Here is a 21632-nt window from a genome sequence, read left to right as displayed (position 1 = left end):
GTCTATCAAGTCAGTGATGCCATCCAGCCATCTCATCCTCTGTCGTCCCCTTCTCCTCTTGCCCCCAATCCCTCCCAGCATCAGAGTCTTTTCCAATGAGTCAACTCTTCGCATGAGGTAGCCAAAGTACTGGAGTTTCAGCTTTAGCATCATTCCTTCCAAAGAAATCCCAGGGCTGATCTCCTTCAGAATGGATTGGTTGGATCTCCTTGCAGTCCAAGGGGCTCTCAAGAGTCTTCTCCAACACCACAGTTCAAAAGCATCAATTCTTTGGCTCTCAGCCTTCTTCACAGTCCAACTCTCACATCCATACATGACCACAGGAAAAACCATAGCCTTGACTAGACGAACCTTTGTTGACAAAGTAATGTCTCTGCTTTTGAACATGCTATCTAGGTTGGTCATAACTTTCCTTCCAAGGAGTAAGCGTCTTTTAATTTCATGGCTGCAGTCACCATCTGCAGTGATTTTGGAGCCCAGAAAAATAAAATCTGACACTGTTTCCACTGTTTCCCCATCTATTTCCCATGAAGTAGTGGGACCGGATGCCATGATCTTCGTTTTCTGAATGTTGAGCTTTAAGCCAACTTTTTCACTCTCCACTTTCACTTTCATCACGAGGCTTTTTAGTTCCTCTTCACTTTCTGCCATAAGGGTGGTGTCATCTGCATATCTGAGGTTATTGATATTTCTCCTGGCAATCTTGATTCCAGTTTGTGTTTCTTCCAGTCCAGCATTTCTCATGATGTACTCTGCATATAAGTTAAATAAACAGGGTGACAATATACATAATAGGTTTGTATATATTTTCTAACAAAATACTGAATTCTATATGTAAAGAACAAGCATCTCTATTACATTTTGTCTTGTGGAGAAATTCAGGGACCAATTACTAGATCCTTAGATTGAGGTAATAGAAATTTAGTGATTTATTTTATGACTTAATTGACAGTTGAAGCCTTGTTGTTTAACATGATTGAGTTGTTTAATTTAAAATGTAAGTTAAGCAGGGAAAAATTTGAAAACCTGCATACTGTAACAAATATCAAATCTTTATATTGTACACATCAAACTAATAATGTTATATATCAGTTATAGCTAAAAAAATAATTAAAAATTAAATTTGAATATTTATAATATATTGCCACTACCTAATGAATTAGAAGGTCTTCCCAGGTGGCTAAGTGGTAAAGAATCTGCCTGAGATGCAAGAGATGTTGGTTCGATCCCTAGTACAGGAATATCCCCTAGAGTAGGAAATAGCAACCTTCTGCATATTATTGCCTAGAAAATTCCATGGACGGAGAAGCCTGGTGGGCCACAGTCCATGGGATTGCAAAGAGCTGGACATGACTGAGCACGCACAAATGAATCAGAATGTCTGAATTATTCATGCTTTAAATATTAAGCTTCTATTTTTCTAGTAATCATGATTGAAGGAAAGTAAAAGAAAAATGGCAAATCTTGATTTGTTATCTTACAGACGTTATGTACCCAAGAATGACATTTTGGCTTATTGGAGTATAGATAGGAAAATATGGAGGAAACAGTACTTAGCTAGTAATCAGGGTTATAGATGGTGGATAAAACTAGTAGTATTCAACAGAAATACAATGTGAGGCACATATGTCATTTTAAGGTTTTTAGTAGCTCCATTTTTAAAAAAGTAAAAATTAATCTTAATTAATAGAACTTTATTTAGCCTGAGGTATCTAAAATACTATCACTGCCATATGTAATTAACATAAAAATTACTGAGGTGTTTTGTATTCTTTTTTTCATATCAGGTTCCAAAATCTGATGTTTATTTTACACTAACAGTACATTGCCCTTCAACTTGGCACCTTTCAAGTGTTAAATAACCTCATGTGGTTAGTGGCTACCATGTTGGACAGCACAACATTAGACTGGTTTGAGGTTTCAGTCCAACCTCTACTTTAAAACAAAAACAAAATTAACTTCTAACATGAAAAGGAATAATGACTTAAGTCTCTAAAATTAAATACACTCATACACACATTTGTGTATCTTTGTCTTCTGCCCTCTTTCACATATCTTTTCTAGCTATGCTTCTTGAAAAAATAGTTTAATCACCCTGCCCACTAACCCACTTCCTTTTAATCTTTAACCCACAACAATTTAGCTGCCTTCTTGTTTATCTCCTACTTCTTGCTACTCCACTGAAATAACATTACCATGGGTCACCAATCCAGTGACTTAATGACCAAGTCCAGTGGACTCTTTTTGCTCATCTTATGTGACTTTTTTAGAGCCTGTGACTGTACAGACTGCTGTCTTTAAACCGTCTTGTCCCTGGACTTTTGGAACCCTATGCTCCTGATTATACTGTTTTCTCTCTGGGCTCTTCTTTTTCATGTGGTTTTTCATATTTTGTTCTATTTTTTTTTCTTCTGTCTTATCTGTAAAGACTGCTAATCTCAATCTCTGGACTATCCACTCTTTCTACTTCATGTTCTGTATGCTTTCCCTGTGTACTCTTGTCCAAGCTTCAACTCATCCTTGAACTTTCTGCTCCTGATTTATATAATCTGAGCATGGAGCTCTTAGAGAGCCATCTCAACTAGTTCTTAACCTAATTATCTAGATGAGATAATTGGATCTGAGACAGGATAAGTGACTAGTATACTTGTATTGCTAGCACAACAACAAAATGTTTCAAATCTGTTTGTTTGAAGCATAATAGACCTAAAATACTATATTAGTTACAGGTGTACAACATAATGATTTGATATGTGTATACATTATAAAATGATCACTACAATAAATCTAATTACCATCTGTCACTGCACAAAGTTATCATAATATTATTGATTATAGGTGGCTCAGTGGTAAAGAATCCACCTGCCAGTGCAGGAGACGCAGGTTCAATCCCTGGCTCAGAAAGATCCCCTAGAGGAGGAAATGATAACCCGCTCCAGTATTATTGCCTGGAAAATCCCATGGACAGAGGAGCCTGGTGGGATACAGTACATGGGATCGCAAAGATCTGGACTTAATTGACCAACCAAGCACAGCACAATGAGCACATTTTCCGTATGGTGTACTTTATACCTGTGACTCATTTATTTTGTAACTCTTTCTTTTGTAAGCTCTTAAAGTTTGTATCTCTTAATCTCCCTTACCTGTATCACTCATCCACCAAACCCCCTCCACTCTGAGTTCTCTGTATCTATGAGTTTGTTTCTATTTTGTTTTGTTTGTTCATATGTTTTTTAGATTCAACATATAAGAGATATCATAACAGTATTTTTCTTTGTCTGTCTGACTTATTTTACTTAGCATAATACCCTCATACCCTCTAAGTCCACCTATGTTGTCACTAATGGCAAGATTTCCTTCTTTTTTTATGGCTGAGTCAATCCCATTTTATTCCATCTTCTTTAACAGTCCATCTATTAATGGACACTTAGGTTACTTCCATATTTTGGCTATTATAAATAACACTGCAGTTAGCATAGAGGTGCATATATCTTTTTGAATTAGTGTTTTTGTGTTCTTTAGAAAAATACTCTGAAGTGGAATTGCTGGATTATGTAATAGTTCTAATTTTTTTGCAGAACCCCATTACTGTTTTCCATAGGGACCTTACCAATTTATCTTCCCATCACCAGTACAGGAGGGTTCCATTTTCTCCATGTCCTTGCCAACAGTTGTTATTTGTGTCTTTTTGATAATAGCCATTCTAATAGGTATATGGTGTTAGCTCATTGTGATTGTGATTTGCATTTCCCTTTTGGGGCTCCAAAATCACTGCAGATGGTGATTGCAGCCATGAAGTCGGAAGACGCTTGCTCCTTGGAAGGAAAGTTATGACCAACCTAGATAGTATATTGAAAAGCAGAGATACTGCTTTGCCAACAAAGGTCCGTCTAGTCAAAGCTATGCTTTTCCAGCGGTCATGTATGGATGTGAGAGTTGGACTGTGAAGAAGGCTGAGAGCCGAAGAATTGATGCTTTTGAACTGTGGTGTTGGAGAAGACTCTTGAGATCCCCTTGGACTGCAAGGAGATCCAACCAATCCGTCCTGAAGGAGATCAGTCCTGGGTGTTCACTGGAAGGACTGATGTTAAAGCTGAAAATCCAATCCTTTGGCCTTCATTGGAAAAGACCCTGATGCTGGGAGGGATTGGGGGCAGGAGGAGAAGGGAGCGACAGAGGATGAGATGGCTGGATGGCATCACCAACTCAATGCACATGAGTTTGAGAGAATTCTAGGAGTTGGTGATGGACAGGGAGGCCTGGCGTGCTGTAATTCATGGCGTCACAAAGGGTCAGACACAACTGAGCAACTGAACTGTACTGAACTGATAATTACTGATATTGAACATTTTTTCATGTACCTGTTGACTTTGTGTATGTCATCTTTGGAAAAATGTGTTTTTGAGTCCTCTGCCCATTTTTCAATCTGATTGTTTTTTGATATTCAGTTGTATGACTTTTTTGTATATTTTGGGTATTAACCCTTTATCATATAATTGTTTGCAGATATTTTCCTCATCTAGTTGGCTGTCTTCTTGTTTTGTTCATAGCTTCCTTTACTGTGCACCAGCTTTTCAGTTTGATGTAGTCCCATATGTTTATTTTTGTTTTTGCTTCCCTTGCTTGAGGAGACATATCCAAAAAAATATTTCTGAGACAAGTATCAAGAGCATACTTTCTGTGTTTTCTTCTAGGTGTTTTATAGTTTCAGGTCTTACAATAGTCTTTAATCTATTTTGAGTTTATTTTTGTATATGGTATGAGAAAATAATCCACTTTGATTCTTTTGCTTATAGCTGTTCAATTTTCCCAACAGTATTTATTGAAGAGACTGTCTTTTTCCCCATTGTAGATTCTTGCCTTGTTCATTGGTAGATTAATTGACCATATAAGTATGGGTTTATTTCTGAGCTTTCTATTCTGTTTTGTTGGTCTGTTTGTCTTTCTTTATACCAGTACCATACTGCTTTGTTTACTATAGCTTTGTAGTATACTTTGAAATCAGGAAGCATACCTGCAGCTTTGTTCTTTTGCAAGATTGTTTTGGCTATTCAGGGCTGTGTTTACAAATAAATTTTAGAATTATTTATTCTAGTTCTGTGAAAAATACCACTGGTATTTTGATAAGAGATTGCATTGAATCTGTAAATTACTGTGGGTAGTATGGCCGTTTTAATAATGTTAAGTCTTCCAATCCATGAGCACAGTGTGTCTTCCCATTTGTTTGTGTCATTTGTAGTTTATTTCATCAATGTGTTTTCATTTTCCAAGTACAGGTTTTTATCTCCTTGGTTAGATTTATCTGGATGTTTTACTTTTTCTTTTTTTTTTTGATGCAATTGTAAGTGAGACTGTTTTGATTTCTCTTTGTGATAGTTTGTTTTTAGTGTATTAAAACACAAAATATTCTTATTTATTTTATATTGTGAAACCTTACTAAAATAATTTATTAGTTTTAATACATCTTTTGTGGCATCTAAAAACATTAAATGTTTAGCTGCTGCTGCTGCTGCTAAGTCGCTTCAGTCATGTCTGACTCTGTGCGACTCCATAGACGGCAGCCCACCAGGCTCCCCTGTTCCTGGGATTCTCCAGGCAAGAACACTGAAGTGGGTTGCCATTTCCTTCTCCAATGCATGAAAGGGAAAAGTGAAAGTGAAGTCGCTCAGTCGTGTCCGACTCTTAGCGACCCCATGGACTGCAGCCCACCAGGCTCCTCCGTCCATGGGATTTTCCAGGCAAGAGCACTGGAGTGGGGTGCCATTGCCTTCTCCGTAAATGTTTAGCAGGGGGAAGTAAAAATGTGGGATTGTTAGAATGCATTAAAATTTAAGAGATGATTGATTTAAGTAACTATATATATATATTTCTATATATAAACCTACTTGTATCCACAAACCAAAAATCTATAATACAGACACACAAAAAGAGGAAAGAATCCAAACATAACATTAAAGATAGATATCAAATCACAAGGGAAGTTAGCAAAAGAAGAAAGGAACAAAATAAAACCTGAAAACAGTTACCCAAATGGCAATAAGTACATACCTATCAATAATTACTTTAAGTGTAAATGAACTAAAAGCTGAATGGATTAAAAGAGAAAACAAAACCTATGTATATGTTGCCTACAAGAGACTCACTACAAATCTTAAAGACACACAGACTGTAAGTGAAGAGATGGTAAAAAAAAAAAAAAAAATATGCCATGCAAATGGAAATGAAAAGAAAACTGGAATAGGAATATTTATATTAAGACAAAATAGAGTATAAAACAATGACTATAATAAGAGGCAAAGAGGGAATTACAAAGGGGGTTAATCTAAGAAGAAGTAATGACAATTATACATGTATATGCACCTACCATGGGAGTGGAGAAGAAAATGGCAACCCACTCCAGTATTCTTGCCTGGGAAATCCCTTAGACAGAGGAGCCTGGTGGGCTGCAGTCCATGGGGTTGCAAAGAGACAGACACAACCGAGTGACTGAAGAACCATAGGAGCAGCCAAATACATATAGCAAATATTAACAAACATAAAGGAAGAAATTGATTGTAACATATTAATAGTAGGGGACTTTAATATCTCACTTATATCACTCAATTGGAGTGAGACAAAATCAATAAACACTGGTGTGAACTGATAAATTATACTAGATGAATTTAATACCTATATACAAAAAATTCCACCCCAAAGTAACAGAATAAACATTCTTTTCAAGCACACATGGAAATTCTCCAGGATAGATTAATGCTGCTACTGCTAAGTCACTTCAGTCATGTCCAACTCTGTGCGACCCCATAGACGGCAGCCCACTAGGCTCCACCGTCCCTGGGATTCTCCAGGCAAGAACACTGGAGTGGGTTGCCATTTCCTTCTCCAATGCATGAAAGTGAAAAGTCAAAGTGAAGTCGTTCAGTCATGTCTGACTCTTAGTGACCCCATGGACTGCAGCCTACCAGGCTCCTCCGCCCGTGGGATTTTCCAGGCAAGAGTACTGGAGTGGGTTGCCATTGCCTTCTCCAAGGATAGATTAATGCTAGGCTACAAAATAAATCTTAATAAATATAAGAATGTTGAAATCATATCAAGCACCTTTTCTGCCTACAATTATATGAAATGAGAAATCAACTACAAAAAAAGTGCAAAAAACACAAACAACATGGAAGCTAAACAGTGTGCTACTACACAACCACTGGGTCACTGAAGAAATCAAAGCGGAAATGAGCAAATACCTGGAAACAATGAAAATGAAACACAATGATCCAGAATCTGTGGGACACAGCAGAAGCATTTCTAAGAAGGAGGTTTACAGTGATACAAGACTGCCTTAGGAAACAAGAAAAAAATTTCAGACAACCTAATCTTACACCTAAAGGAACTAGAAAAAGAAAAATAAACAAATCCCAAATTTAGTAGAAGGGAAAGAAATCATAAAGATCAGAACAGAAATAAATGAAATAGAGACTAAAAAAAAAAAAAAAACACGGTAGAAAAGATTTCTGAAACCAAGAGCTGGTTCTTTAAAAGATAAATAAAATTAATAAGAACTTTTAACCAGACTCATCAAGTAAAAAAGAGAGAAGACTCAAATAAAATCAGAAATGAAAAAGAAGTTACAACTGACACCACAGAAATACAGAGTATCACAAGAGATTACAATGCTAATAAAATGGACAAACTATAAGAAATGGAAATCCTAGAAAAGTACACTCTCTCAAGCTTGAAATAGGAAGAAATAGAAAATATGAACATACCAATTACCAGTAATGAATCAGTAAATAAAAAAAAAAAAAAAACAACTTCCAACAAACAAAAGTTCAGGACCAAATGTCCTCACAGATGAATTCTACCAAATATTCAAATAAGAGTTTTCATCCATCCTTCTCACACTATTCCAAAAAATTACAGAGGAGGGAATGCTTGTGACTTCTTTGAATGAGGCCACCATCACCCTGATATCAAAACCAGTGAAACTACTCTGTATATTATAATGGTGGGTACGTGTCATTACACATTTGTTCAAACCCATAGAATGTACAACACCAAGAGTGAACCCTGATCAAACTAATGGAGATAATAATGGGTCAGTATAGGTTCATTGATTGTAGCAAATGTCCACTCTGGTGAAGAATGTTGATAATAGGGGAGGCTAGGCATGTGTGGGGCAAAAGATACATGGGAAATCTTGTACTTTATGTTTGATTCTGCTGTGAACCTGAAACTGCTTTAAAAAAAAAATAAAATCAGTCTATGAATAAAAAGTAAGCACAAAGCAACAATAATTCTCCAGCTAATGTTATATAATTTATTGTAATAAGTATGGACTAATAGTGATTCAGCCACTTCATATTTTCAGGTAGGAAAAAGCAGTGAGTTGCAGTATCTCCAGTGTCACAAAGCTGGTTGAATAGAAGGTCTAGACTAAAACACAGGTCTTCTGACTCTCAGTCAACTATTCTTTACTCAGCATTATTTTTATACTGTAATTTTATATCCTAATAATGGACAGTGTCTTTGATTACCTTTTTTTATACAAAGACTTTAAAGAATTTTTTGTTTTTGGCTGTGCTAGGTCTTTGTTGCTGCACTCGGGCTTTCTCTAGTTGTAGTATTTGGGGCCTACTGTCTAGTTGTGATGCACGGGCTTCCCGTTGCCGTGACTTCTCATTTCGGAACACAGGCTCTAGAGTTGTGGCGCATGTGATTAGTTGCTCCAAGGCATGTGCAATCTTCCTGGACCAGGGATCAGTGTGTCTCCTGCATTGCAAGGCAGATTCTTAACCACTGGACCACCAGGGAAGCCCTTTAATTACCTTTCGTATTAATGTTCAATTCAGAATAGAACCTCTTTTGGTATAAAATAACAGTCTTCAGTAGGTCAAGATAAGTTGCTTTCCCTGCTATGGACCTGATTGATTAGACTATCCAGTGGAATAGATCAATTGATCAATCCTAAATGACCTATTTGTTATAAAGACAGTCATTTTTGTCAATAGTTTGTGGCTATACAAATTGAAGTTTTAGAATTTGTTATTGTATTTATTCAGATATAATGATATTAACAGATTGTTCATTTTTACCCACTTTTTAAAAATCATTGACTTTACCTTAATCTTTAATTTTCTTGCTTATCTTCTCAAGATTTAAAATCAATACCTACTTATTACAGTTATTTGTACCAGTTCTTTTAGTGGCCAATAAGTCATTAAGACCCAAGTATTGTCATATATTAACTTTTTAGGTAATTTATTATGAACCTCTTTCTTCATAGCTCTTGCTTCTTAACTGAAAATTATATTTGACATTCTGAAGACTAAATTTTAAACCCCTGTTAGGTATTTCATTTGAATCTGATAATTCTCATTGGTAGTTATTATTCTTATTATCTGTATTTAAATTGGCAATCCTGCTTCTGCAAGTTCATTATTATATGGAAAATTTTCTTCTTTTAAATTATAGCAACTTTCCTGAAACCCCCTCCCACCTCCCTCCCCATCCCATCCTTCTGAATTGTCCCAGACCTGTATTCATGTCGATGTATGGCAAAACCACCACAATATTGTAATTAGTCTCCAATTAAAATAAATTAATTAATTTTTTAAATTATAGAAACTTTTAAATTTTGTTCAAATACATTAAATATATCTTTTCCTCTCAATTACAGGTTGTTAAACTGAAGCAAATAGAGCATACTTTGAATGAGAAAAGAATATTACAGGCAGTGAATTTTCCTTTTCTTGTTCGACTGGAATATGCTTTTAAGGTAAATTTTACTTCTATCAAAATAAAATATTTTCAACTTCATATTTTTTAAAATATGAAACTGTAGTAGGATTCTAATCTATATGATAAAGCTGGAAAATATGGATAAACAAAAAAGTAATATATTTAGATTTTATGTAAGTCCTGTTGTGCTTAAAAACTTAGCTGACATTTGAAAAGGTTTTTACTGTTCTTGAGGAAATTGTTAAAGATAATGTGTAATTTTTCATGAAATGGTATTATAAGATCAAGTATATCAGTTTATTAAAATTCATAGTGACATCTTATTAAGCATATCTTACACTCATACAAATGGATACACCCACATAGCTTCTCCTCTTGAACCTTTTCTGCTGCAGTCTCACCGTCTTCTTTTACTTGTAATTTGTGTTCTAGCCTCTTCATTTATTGAAGCAAAATAGTCTTTGGCCCTCTGCTCAAGCACCTTATAAAGTTGCAAAAGATTTATTCTTTAAGTTGGCAGCTTTTCAGCTATTTGGGATGATACTTGGCATCTCTCTACCAGTGGATTAATATGGAACATTTTAATCTTTCTCCTTTGTCCTCTTTTATTCGTTAAATCAAGTGAAGACCTGTGTATTTAGAATGATGTTCAAAATTATTAATCTCTCTGACCTTATTTAGGTGCATAAAATGTAAATATTATTTTTCAAATTATTTTTAAACTTTTGCTTACACTATAGCATTAAGTCATTACCCCAGTGTTTAATTGTTCAAGAGTTAAGTATTTCCTGTAAGAGCAGGAACAGCAAAAATCCCAGACCAATCTGTGGCAAGAGTACCAGGGAAAAAAATAAGTGCCCCAGTGTACAAAAGTGAGAGCATGTTCCATTTATTCTCTATTTCCTGATGTTAGTAATCTATCAGATTTTTAACTTGTCTTTTTCTAATTGTACATGGTGTCATCTTAAAATATTTTCATGAGAAATAATCTAAGTTTCATAGTTTTGATTTATTTATTCTTTTTACTTAATAGGATAATTCTAATTTATACATGGTTATGGAATATGTTCCTGGTGGTGAAATGTTTTCACATCTAAGAAGAATTGGAAGGTTCAGGTAACTAATACTTTATGCTTCTCAAATACTTATATGCTGTGTGTTTGTTTTAAACCAAATAAGTTTTTGTCAATGCTAAAAATTTATTTCATTTAAATTAGTAATATTTTAGCTATACAAACATTATTGAGTTTTAAAAGTTAACTAAAAACACCATTATAGCAGTGTAAATATTCTAGCATTAGTAGGTATCATGAGGGTCCATTATTTGAAGAATTTCCAGGTACTGTAAAAATTAATTGAATTTAAACTAATATTTAGTGAATAAATATTAGTAATATATCTCTGAGGAAAAGGCTTATGTAAGTATGAAGACAAGTAAGAAATATATTAATAAATATATAGAAAAGATAATCATAGTATCATGGTGGTAAAATTATGAAAGTTCATTTTGCACAAATTTATTCTCCTAATGTTGCCATGTTGAGTTTTAAACACATGTATGTAACTTACACATATCTATATGTATAAATATGTAACAAACATATGTATATACATAAACATATGTATGTTTTAAACGTATGTATCAGTTTTAAACATATGTATATAATTTTTTTAAAAAGCAGTAACTTACTAAGTTATTGCTAATAAGGTCACACAGTTATTAAAATAGTTTTTAGATTCTATTAGCTTTACCTGTGCATAATACTTTGTAAACTCCTACTATTCATTAATAATCACTTTTAGAATTAGGCTAAAACCAAGAGCAAGTTCAACTTCACTCAATATACTATATATTGATATAATTAAAACATCAGTATGAATTCAGATGACTGAAGATGATAATTCAATTCATATTATAAAAATATGAATTGAGATTAGCATGAGATTATATTCATAATAGGCCAATATGAGAGTTATTTTAGCTTCCTGAGGCCTAAACCACAATTCATTTATTAACCTAATGTATAGGGCATCCAATATGTGTCAAGCACTGAGCTAATGCAGAGTAACTTCTATTTAATGATTTTTGTTTTAACTCCCTGTTGTCCTGTCTTACACTCCTTGTCCAGGCAGTCCAGAATTGCCCTATGATAATTTTAAGTTTAACACTGAATTACCATACCTAAGCCTGTCTTCAAAAAATAGTTTATCCATTTTCTGTGACTACTTCCTTTCTTTGCAACTCCCCACACTCTTCTTTCTTTAACACTTGATAAATAGGAAGGCCAGTGGTTGGCATAATTCGCACAGAGACACTATCTTTCTAACCTTTCACACATTATTTATACACTTGAAAGGTTGTTAACTCCAGCCTTAGAAACTTTGAGACAAGACTGAATTATTGTTGAGCGTAGCATTAATCAGAATCAATGGAGTCGTTACGATTCTCTACTTACATAGTAGCTGTCTAGACTTAAAGCTGCTACAGCATTAAACTATCCTTATAGAAATATTTTGCTCTTACGTTTCAACAATTTGATTAAAAGTCTGGGTAATGTTTATGTACCTCCGATCAAATATTAATGTGGACATAAATACAAAATGCTGAGTGCATCTTATGTTTATGATGATAAACATAAGATAAAAGTAGATCTTATACAAACAGGCATATTAAGAAAATAGGAAGGGACTTCCTAGGTCAATCGTTTCCAGAATTGGGGATAAATGTTTCAATTACCAGGGTGATTTTTCCAGTCTCCTTTACAGTATTCTCATTTCTTGTCATAGAACATGTGTTGTAGCTTGTTACAGTGTTGTGATAGGGCTGGAAATGGAAGGATATTATAAAATATTGCCACAGAAAAGTTTTCCTTCTCATATTCATTCATTAATTTAACAAATATTTGCTGAGCACTTGGTATGTATCAGGCTAGGACCTTGGAAATGTAGTACATGACAAGCAAAAGGAACAGCATATACAATCTTTTTTTTAGAATTCCTATTTCTGGTGCTACCAAATCAAACTCCTATGAACCATCTTGAGGGAAATTCTATTCATAGTTAAGGTTGTTCATTGAGGACACAAATCTGAAAGTCATTGCAATATACTAGGAAGATTAGCAGAATTCAAATGAAGATGAACCAGAAACTCAAACTGGAAAATCAGTACATCCTTTTGGAATAATACTTAGAATGTGGCATCAAGATTACCCTAATCTGTCAGTTAATCTGTGCTTCCCTGGCAGCTCAGTGGTTAAGAATTCACCTGCCAATGCAGGAGACTTCCCTGATAGCTCAGTTGGTAAAGAATCCACCTGCAATTCAGGAGACCCCTATTTGATCCCTGGGTTGGGAAGATCCCCTAGAGAAGGGAAAGGCTACCCACTCCAGTATTCTGGCCTGGAGTATAGTCCATGGGGTCGCAAAGAGTTGGACACGACTGAGCAACTTTCACATACACACATCAGTTCAATCCCTGGGTCAAGGAGATCCCCTGGAGGAAGAAATGGCAACCCATGCCAGTATTCATGCCTGGAAAACCCCATGGACAGAGAAGCCTGGTGGGCTATAGTCCATGGAGTTGCAAAAGAGTTGGACATGACTAAACAACAGAAGCAGCAACAAATCAGTTAATCTAATCTATGCATCCAGAATTGTGTGTATTTATGTAAATATACAGATTATACCTATGTTTAGATATTTGTAGAAACATGCATAGTGAAAGATTTGGAAATTCAAACACCAGGATTGAATCTGGTTTCTGAATGAGATTATTAGTATCTTTATTCTTTGTTAATATTTTATGGCTTTTTTCCTATAATGAGCATATATCCCTTTTGTAATAGTAACAGCATGGGTATAATGGCTTAAATCTGCAGATAAAAGCAGAAATTCTTTAAGTACTAGAAATTTATGGGAAAGGTATATGGAGCTTATCAACAACAGCAATGGCCCTGATAGACAATCTAACTGGTGCTTTTCATTCTTAGTATCTTGTAGTATGGCCAACAATAATTTAAATTACAATGGCAATCTGAGAGTTATAGTTTTCTTCAACATATGCTGCTCACTAAGCATATAAAAGCATTATTTGAAGATGATTTATAGATTTAAAAATATTTGGAAACTAACAAGATTCTTTACATATGTTTAAAAGAAAAAAAGTATCTTTTGCTCCCAAAATGCCTCTACCTCATGTTATTTTTTGTGTAATCTACTAGTTACTATATGTTAACCCATTTTACCAAAAATCAATGTTTTGTTTCTTCGTAGTGAACCCCATGCACGGTTCTATGCAGCTCAGATAGTGCTAACATTCGAGTACCTCCATTCACTAGACCTCATCTACAGAGATCTAAAACCTGAAAATCTCTTAATTGACCACCAAGGTTATATCCAGGTATGACTTGAACACATTATGTGTAATTTATTTGAGAACATACTAGGTAAGAAGTTATATATTTTTAACCACAACTACCAAAATTGGATTTTTTTTTCCTTTGAGGGAGACAGTTCTTCCTAATAGCTTAAATTGAATTAACAGTTCTGTTGCTATTACAGAGGACCAAAAGTTCCATCAAAGATAGAACCTGTTTATATCTCCTTTCATTGTGAACTGTGCACAGGTTGTGCACAGGCTCCTGCATAAAGGAAGAATAGCCAAATTTGTGAGTACTCATTTAGTGCCAGGCATCGTTCCAAGTGTTTCACATGTGTCACCTCTTTTAATTTTGATAACAGTATGAAATGTAAATACTACTGTTATTCTCATTTTAAGATTAATGAAACTAAGATACTGCAAGGTCACACAGGTAGAGCATAATTTAAATCCCATCAGCTTGTCCTGAGACTATGCTTTTTAACTCTACAGTGCAGTTACCAGAGGATCCCCAGCTACCAATACTGGACTGGTGGCAGTGTTTCCTTTCCGTTTCTACTCTCAATGCATCAGGAGCACTCCTTTTTACACAGTTAAGATTCTCCCAATGATGCTTTGCAACTTCTGATGATATAATTAAGGGCAGAAGACAATGTTGAACTTCAGGAACACTTCTAGCACTGCTTCATGTTTATTGAAACTTTTTGGTTCATTTGTTTCGTTGAGTCAGGGAACGGTTTTCCAGGTTGGTGTTGCATTAATCTTTATTCACTAAATAGTGGCCTTAATGGATTAGTCTCAATTACATGGACTTAATTTTTTTTCAGGGTGTTAATTTTAACCCTGATTTTTAACTTTCAACTTAGGTACAGTAAATATATTTATTATGAAATAACAAATGTTTACAGGCTTTTTATCTTTTATAGGTCACAGACTTTGGGTTTGCCAAAAGAGTTAAAGGCAGAACTTGGACATTATGTGGCACTCCAGAATATTTGGCTCCAGAAATCATTCTCAGCAAGGTATATTTATAGTATCATTATGTAAGAAGTAAAAATATAAGGCATGCATCACTGTGGACTTTTATTTTTAAAAAAAGTTATGATCTAATTTTACATGTTTATTTAATCTACATATGAATTTAAATCTTTGTGCATAATTACTAAAAATCAATTATTTAGAGTCTACCACTAATCTCATAAGCTGTTGATTTTAACTCTAAAGCTGAGAGAATTAGTTTAAATAAATATGGCCTTTAAATCCATGTTTTGAAACCAGAAGCATAGCCTTTTCATAATTATTCCCAGTAACAGGAGGGCAGAGAGTCCTTGCTCTGGGTTACACCAAGAGGCAAATTAAAGATGATATATATGTACTAGTTGTCTATTCTTCCTTTTGTTAGGTAGTTAGAACAAGCTTTTTAACGTCCATTGCTTCAAATTTTTATTAAGAAGAGACAGAATGGAGGAGATTACACTCCCCTAACACATTGTTTCAATTTTACCACTTAAGTGGAAAAAAAGTATGTGAATTATTTTTTAAAATTTTAGTTTAAAAATAGAAACATTATAGCAATTAAATAGTTATAATCTTATTGAAGACAGTTGTAATCTTATTGAAGACAGTTCTACTTTTTCTCAACAGTGAAAATGTGGTGAGAGAAATTTTTAATCATTTCTAAAAGGGTAGTTTAACTTTCGTTTTCCTTTCTACTTCCATCCCTTGGTGGTAAAAGCTAGAAAGGAGAAACTGATAGTAATGGTTCAGACAGGAGTCAGGAAAGAGAAAAGGATAAGATATATGTGTTGATATTTATGCATTAATTAACTACCCTCTGAATAATTGAAATTTGGCTAACTGCAGAAGTGTTAGAACAAGAGAATTCTTTCAGCTTTCCTTTCATTATCTTTCATAATTTAAATCATCTATAACTTTTAATCTTTTATAATTAAATGTCATTGCCACTAACATTTCTTTTCTTTAAGTACATTTAACAGATAATGTGATGCCACTGTAAGCACCAAAACCTGAAAAAATGTGTGTGTGTGTGTAGAGAAATAGATATTCATTGTCTGAAATTTGGGAAATATAGAAAACCATAAAGAAAGAATCAAAAAACTTTCAATCTCACTACCCAGAGGTAGCCTTTTTAAAAAACATTTCAATATATTTTTCTATCCATGTTTCAGTGAATATACAATTTTGTATTCAGCTTTTCTCACTTGAGTAATAATTATCCTGCAAACGTAATTTAATTGCTTGTTTTAAAATGCACTATTTTGTATTTTGTCATTCTTCTGTTGTTGAATATTCAACTTGTTTCCCTTTTTTTCTTTTGTAAAAGACTGTGATAAATGCCTTTGTCCATAAAGCTTTTTTCTATATTTTAAATTATTTTTAAGATAGATTCCTAAAAGTGAAATTACAGGGTCAGAGAATATTTTTAAGGTTTTCAATACATATTGAAACATACATATTCATACATATATTCAATACATATTCAATACATACATATTTTTAAGGTTTTCAATACATATTGCCAAAGGACTTTCCAAAAAAATTTGTAACATTTTACACTTCTCAGTAGTGTTTAAGGAGTATCTATTTCACCACACTTTCTCCAGCATTGGGTATTCTTGTTTTAAAAGATCATTAGTAATTTGATAGATAGTAACTGATAGCTAATTATTTTAAGTCTCATGACTTTGATTATTAGATTTTTTAATGCTTAATAACAGTTTGGTATTGCTTTGTGTGTATGTATGAGTCCTTAGTTCATGTCCTTTGCCCATCTATCTATTATAATTTAGTTTTTCTTATTGATTTAATTGTCTTTAACTAGGGTATTAAAAGCATCTGGCATACTTATTATAAACATTAGCACACAATCTAAAACAAAGAAATCAGAACTTGATAAAAGGATCTATTTTAACAGTATATGCTTTTGTTATAGCAAAAAACATTGTAATTACATTATTAGTGAGTTGCATTTAAAGAAAAGCATAGTTAATGCCCATTTCTATTAGCAAAACAAAGTGTTATCCCTATTTTACTAGTCTCTCTCTCTTTAAAACATATAGAAGCAGGAAATAAAAAGAAAAATAGAATCTCTATATCATTATATTTTAACCAGTAATTTGAAAATAAAATTATTTGTAAAGCTAAAATTTTAATGAAAAGTTGGAATAGTGGGAGTGGTGAAGGTAATTAAGTGGGTAGACCAAAAGATCTGGCAAGAACTCAGCTCATTTCTATCCATGATAAAGTTGTATTTTTTTTCCCCCATAATCTTTTGTGCCAGTTGACACTGATTATGGTTTATCAAACTTTATATAAACATATTAATTTTTTTCTTATTTTCTTATCAATACTTCTAGATCTTCATTTTAGTAAGTTTAACATGAAAAGAAAAACTCAATTAAGAATAACCTTAGAATTGTACATTTGGTTTATAACACACTTTTATATTAATTATTTCCTTTCACTTGATGTAGTCCCCATAAAACTCCATGAATTAGGTATCTTTCCTGTATACCTTTTAGAGATGAGAAACAAAAACAGTGGATGGATAAAGTTTACTTAAATATTTACATTCATTAGGTTCCACATTAAGCTTTTGGTTTTAATAAGATCTGATGGGATTATCCCTAATATATTTACCCTCCTAAACCCACCAATATATTTTGAAGTCAACTTTAGCATTTATCATGAAGTACAATATCTACTCTCATTTCAAAACTTTTGACCTTTCTTAAGTATTCTCTAGAAAATCTGATTCATAATATTACACAATAGATTAGGCTTTAAGAGGTAATTTCATCCAATTCCCTTCCTATTGTTGAACAAAAACTAAATTATCCCAATTAAACAGGGCATATTTTATTGTCTCTAATACTCTTAATGATTTTAGGAAGAAGATTTAATAGTATTTCTTAATATTCAGTTTCAATATCTGGAATATATTCTTTTTTATTTTATCCTGAATAACTGCTCAGCAACTGCCTTTTTGAAAATTTCATGTGCTTGAAGATCATTTTGAAATAAATTGACTTCATTCTCTTCTGAGAGAATTAAGTAATGATTGCCATTTGGTGTGGTTTATCTTAGGGCTACAATAAGGCAGTGGATTGGTGGGCGTTAGGAGTGTTAATCTATGAAATGGCGGCTGGCTACCCCCCATTCTTTGCAGACCAACCAATTCAGATTTATGAAAAAATTGTTTCTGGAAAGGTAAGTAATACATTTTATTATTCCTTAATTATTGATTATCTCTCTACATGAGTTTTAAGCATTATAGATTGAAACTATTTGATATCATCTGGATATTACCCTAAATTGGGAAAAATATAGAAATATCCACAGAGTCTGCCTTTATATCTAGCACTCATTTAAGATACAGTAAATATTGAATCATTGAAGTCTTTTAGGTAAAAAAGGGCAATTTTACAAACAATGACAAAATAATAAAGCAGTTTCCATCATTATTATCATTATCAGTTGTAAAATTCAGGATCATAGCCATAGTTCTTCTATCTTTCTTCAAATAAATAAAAATTGTTAGTTATTTCATGTTGATATCTGCTTGGAGAGTAATTTTAGGGGCTGTTTTTATATGCCCATGCTTTTTTAGGAGAGACTTGTTTAAATTATGTCAAACAACACAAAATTGAAAATAATTATAAAATGTGTGTGCTACATCGTTTCAGTCATGTCTGACTCTGCAACCCCATGGACTGTAGCCCTCCAGGCTCTTCTTGTCCATGGAATTCTCCAGGCAAGAATATTGGAGTAGGTTGCCATGCCCTTCTCCAGTGGATCTTCTGGGCCCAGGCATCAAACCTGCATCTCTTATGTCTCCTGCAGTGGCAGTCAGTTCTCCTGCAGTACCACTCACTTCACCTGGGAAGCCCCAATTTTAGAATAGATAAGCCTTTTAAGATGAGAATTCAAAGAAATGATGTTAATGGTTTTTCACGTTAATATGATTACAATTGCCATTGATCTTTAGCAAATATGGAAAAAACATTAGTTCTTCTTGAATATGAGTAGATATAAGTTGGAATATCTTACATTTTGAAGTACTATACTAACCTTTCTTCTTTTGCATTTATAATTCCTAATTTTGTTTTCCAAGTGTATTTTGTTTAAAGTCAGCCATAGACTCTTGTCTTAACTCATACCTCTGGTCCTTTTTAAAAATACTGCTGTCAGTTTAAGTAGAGATGAGCCTGATTCTTCCCACCACGAAGAAAAGAAACTAAGCTTTCAAAAATTCCTGGAAGACCTTCTATACATTTTTGACAGAATTCATGGGAAGGAAGTTTCCTCCTTTTTCTTATTCCTCCATGTGGTATGCTCTATTAGTTTTTGTTTGTTTGCTTGCTTGCTTTTGATCATATAACATCAATCTTGACATGACATTACCTTGAGATGTGATTCAATTGGCTGTTTTGTATGTTGTGACTTTCTAAACTTCCCTGGTGGCTCAGATGGTAAAGAATCTGCCTGCAATACTGGAGACCCAGGTTCTAATCCCTGGGCTTGGAAGATCCTCTGGAGAAGGGGATGGCTACCCACTCCAGTGTTCTTGCCTGGGGAATCCCATGGACAGAAGAGCCTGGTGGACTACAGTCCATGGGGTCACAGAGTTAGACATATCTAGGTGACTAAACAACAACAATATCAAGGTGAAAATTAATCTGATCAAACTTTTAAAGAATCTGGAAAGTGATAGAAAAAAAAAAAATCTGTTTCTTTGTATCTCAACCAGATTCATCCTCTATATTTAGTATGAAAGTTGACCCTTTGCATTCATGAACTTAAAATTTATAATGTCAGCTATTCAAAAGGTACCCTGATTATTCATAATGTAGTTATTTTTTTACCAAGACTCAAATTTAAATTTTGGATGCTGCATAGCTAGAGCTTTAGGGATAAGACACAGATAGGATGAGTCTCTCCAGCCACCTAGAACCCACATCTCAACACAATATTGTTCATATGTCATAGTGTATATGCAGTCTACAGAGATCACAAGGTTTTCAGTTCCAATTTACTGCATTTTAAGGGGGAAAGTTCTACATTGTGGCAGTGTTCACAAACTAGGGGACTTACTAAAGAGCACATACTTAAACTATGTCGAAGGTAAAAAATGAATACCTCTTATAGATAATTAAGCTAGGTATTGAAAGATTTACACTAAAGTAATATAGAAAGGCAGAATGAAATATTTAGGTAATTAAGTATTACTCCTGTCCTTGCTACACTTGTAGATCTCTAGGTTTCTGATTTTTTATCTTTGTAATTGCTTTCACCCAAAAGAATATTAAAAGTCAAAAGAACTTTTGAGATTAACAAACAAAAAAATCAAGAAAAATTAATAGACAAAGCAGTGATTTATTTTTTTAAGAATTTGAGAAGTAATTATGTAACATCTCAAGAGAAAATAAAGACCAAAGGCTATATACTAAAATACTTTTAAATAACTGAATGGGAGAAGTGTATTTTACTAATACAAAGACTAAGAGTACAGAATTTATAGTAATATTTCCAAATAATTTAATTACAGTTAATTACAAAGTTCCTGAATCTACTATATTGCTTAAACATCTTTAACTTCATAGTGAAAGTGGCTCAGTCATGTCTGACTCTTGGCAACCCCATGGACTGTAGCCTGTCAGGCTCCTCTGTCCATGGAATTCTCTAGGCAAGAATATTGGAGTGGGTAGCCATTCCCTTCTCCAGGAGATCTTCCCAACCCAGAGATCAAACCCAGGTCTCCCGCATTGCAGGCAGATTCTTTACCGTCTGAGCCTCCAGGGAAACTTCATAGGAGAAGTCAAACTTTCTGATAAGGATGCTATTGTCATAACTAAATTTTATTCACTTAGGAAAACTACTTTCATTAAAACAAGTGTATCTTCATCTGTGTGAATAGGCCTCTATTTGTCAGTCAGTATACACTGTGTAAAATTTTTTGGCTATTTATGAATATGTTCATATCAAACTTTAACATTTAGGATCCAATGTTAGCGTAAAATTTAAATCTGCAGATATTCTAAAATTATAACAGTTTAAATCCTGGTTATCTTAGAAAAGAAGAGTAGGAATATAGAATTTTATATCACAATATCTGACTTTTTTTCTTTTTTATTAGATATGATAAGGTGTTTGGTGTACTGCTGTTTTTAACTAAAGGTGCCAGATTATCTCTCCCCATAATGGATATAGAGTTGTTTTCATTTCTTATTATCTTTTCTCATCTAAAGTAGAATTCATGAAAATAAAATATTATTATTGAGTGATCTCTAGGATCTGTATTATGTAAATATGAAATCATGTTCACATTTTCCACTAAAACCATCTGTTTCAGCACTCAGATTCAAACTAGAAGTTGTCTCTATCCACATTATAAAGCATTATTGTCTCTCTGTTTAGCAGCTAAAAGTCAAATTGGAGATTAACTTGTTTTCAAGTTTTTTAATTGTTCAGATCATTGATAATCCAGTTTTGGTCTTACAGATCC

At 33.7% G+C, this 21632-nt stretch overlaps 1 protein-coding gene across 2 annotated transcripts in view; it reads left to right on the top strand.

The window, feature by feature from the left end:
• Window positions 1-21632, top strand: part of PRKACB (protein kinase cAMP-activated catalytic subunit beta) — a 144755-nt gene that overhangs the window by 98405 nt on the left and 24718 nt on the right. For both annotated transcript variants that reach the window (XM_070367779.1, XM_005887423.3), the window contains exons 4-8: window positions 9668-9766; window positions 10763-10845; window positions 14002-14128; window positions 15034-15129; window positions 18215-18337. In XM_070367779.1, coding sequence (XP_070223880.1) covers window positions 9668-9766; window positions 10763-10845; window positions 14002-14128; window positions 15034-15129; window positions 18215-18337 — 528 coding nt within the window. The remainder of the gene's footprint in view (window positions 1-9667; window positions 9767-10762; window positions 10846-14001; window positions 14129-15033; window positions 15130-18214; window positions 18338-21632) is intronic.

This window comes from Bos mutus, chromosome 3 (genome assembly GCF_027580195.1).
Source record: "Bos mutus isolate GX-2022 chromosome 3, NWIPB_WYAK_1.1, whole genome shotgun sequence".
Lineage (NCBI taxonomy): Eukaryota > Metazoa > Chordata > Mammalia > Artiodactyla > Bovidae > Bos > Bos mutus.
Note: the sequence above shows the minus strand (reverse complement) of the source record. Positions and strands in the feature narration are given on the sequence as shown.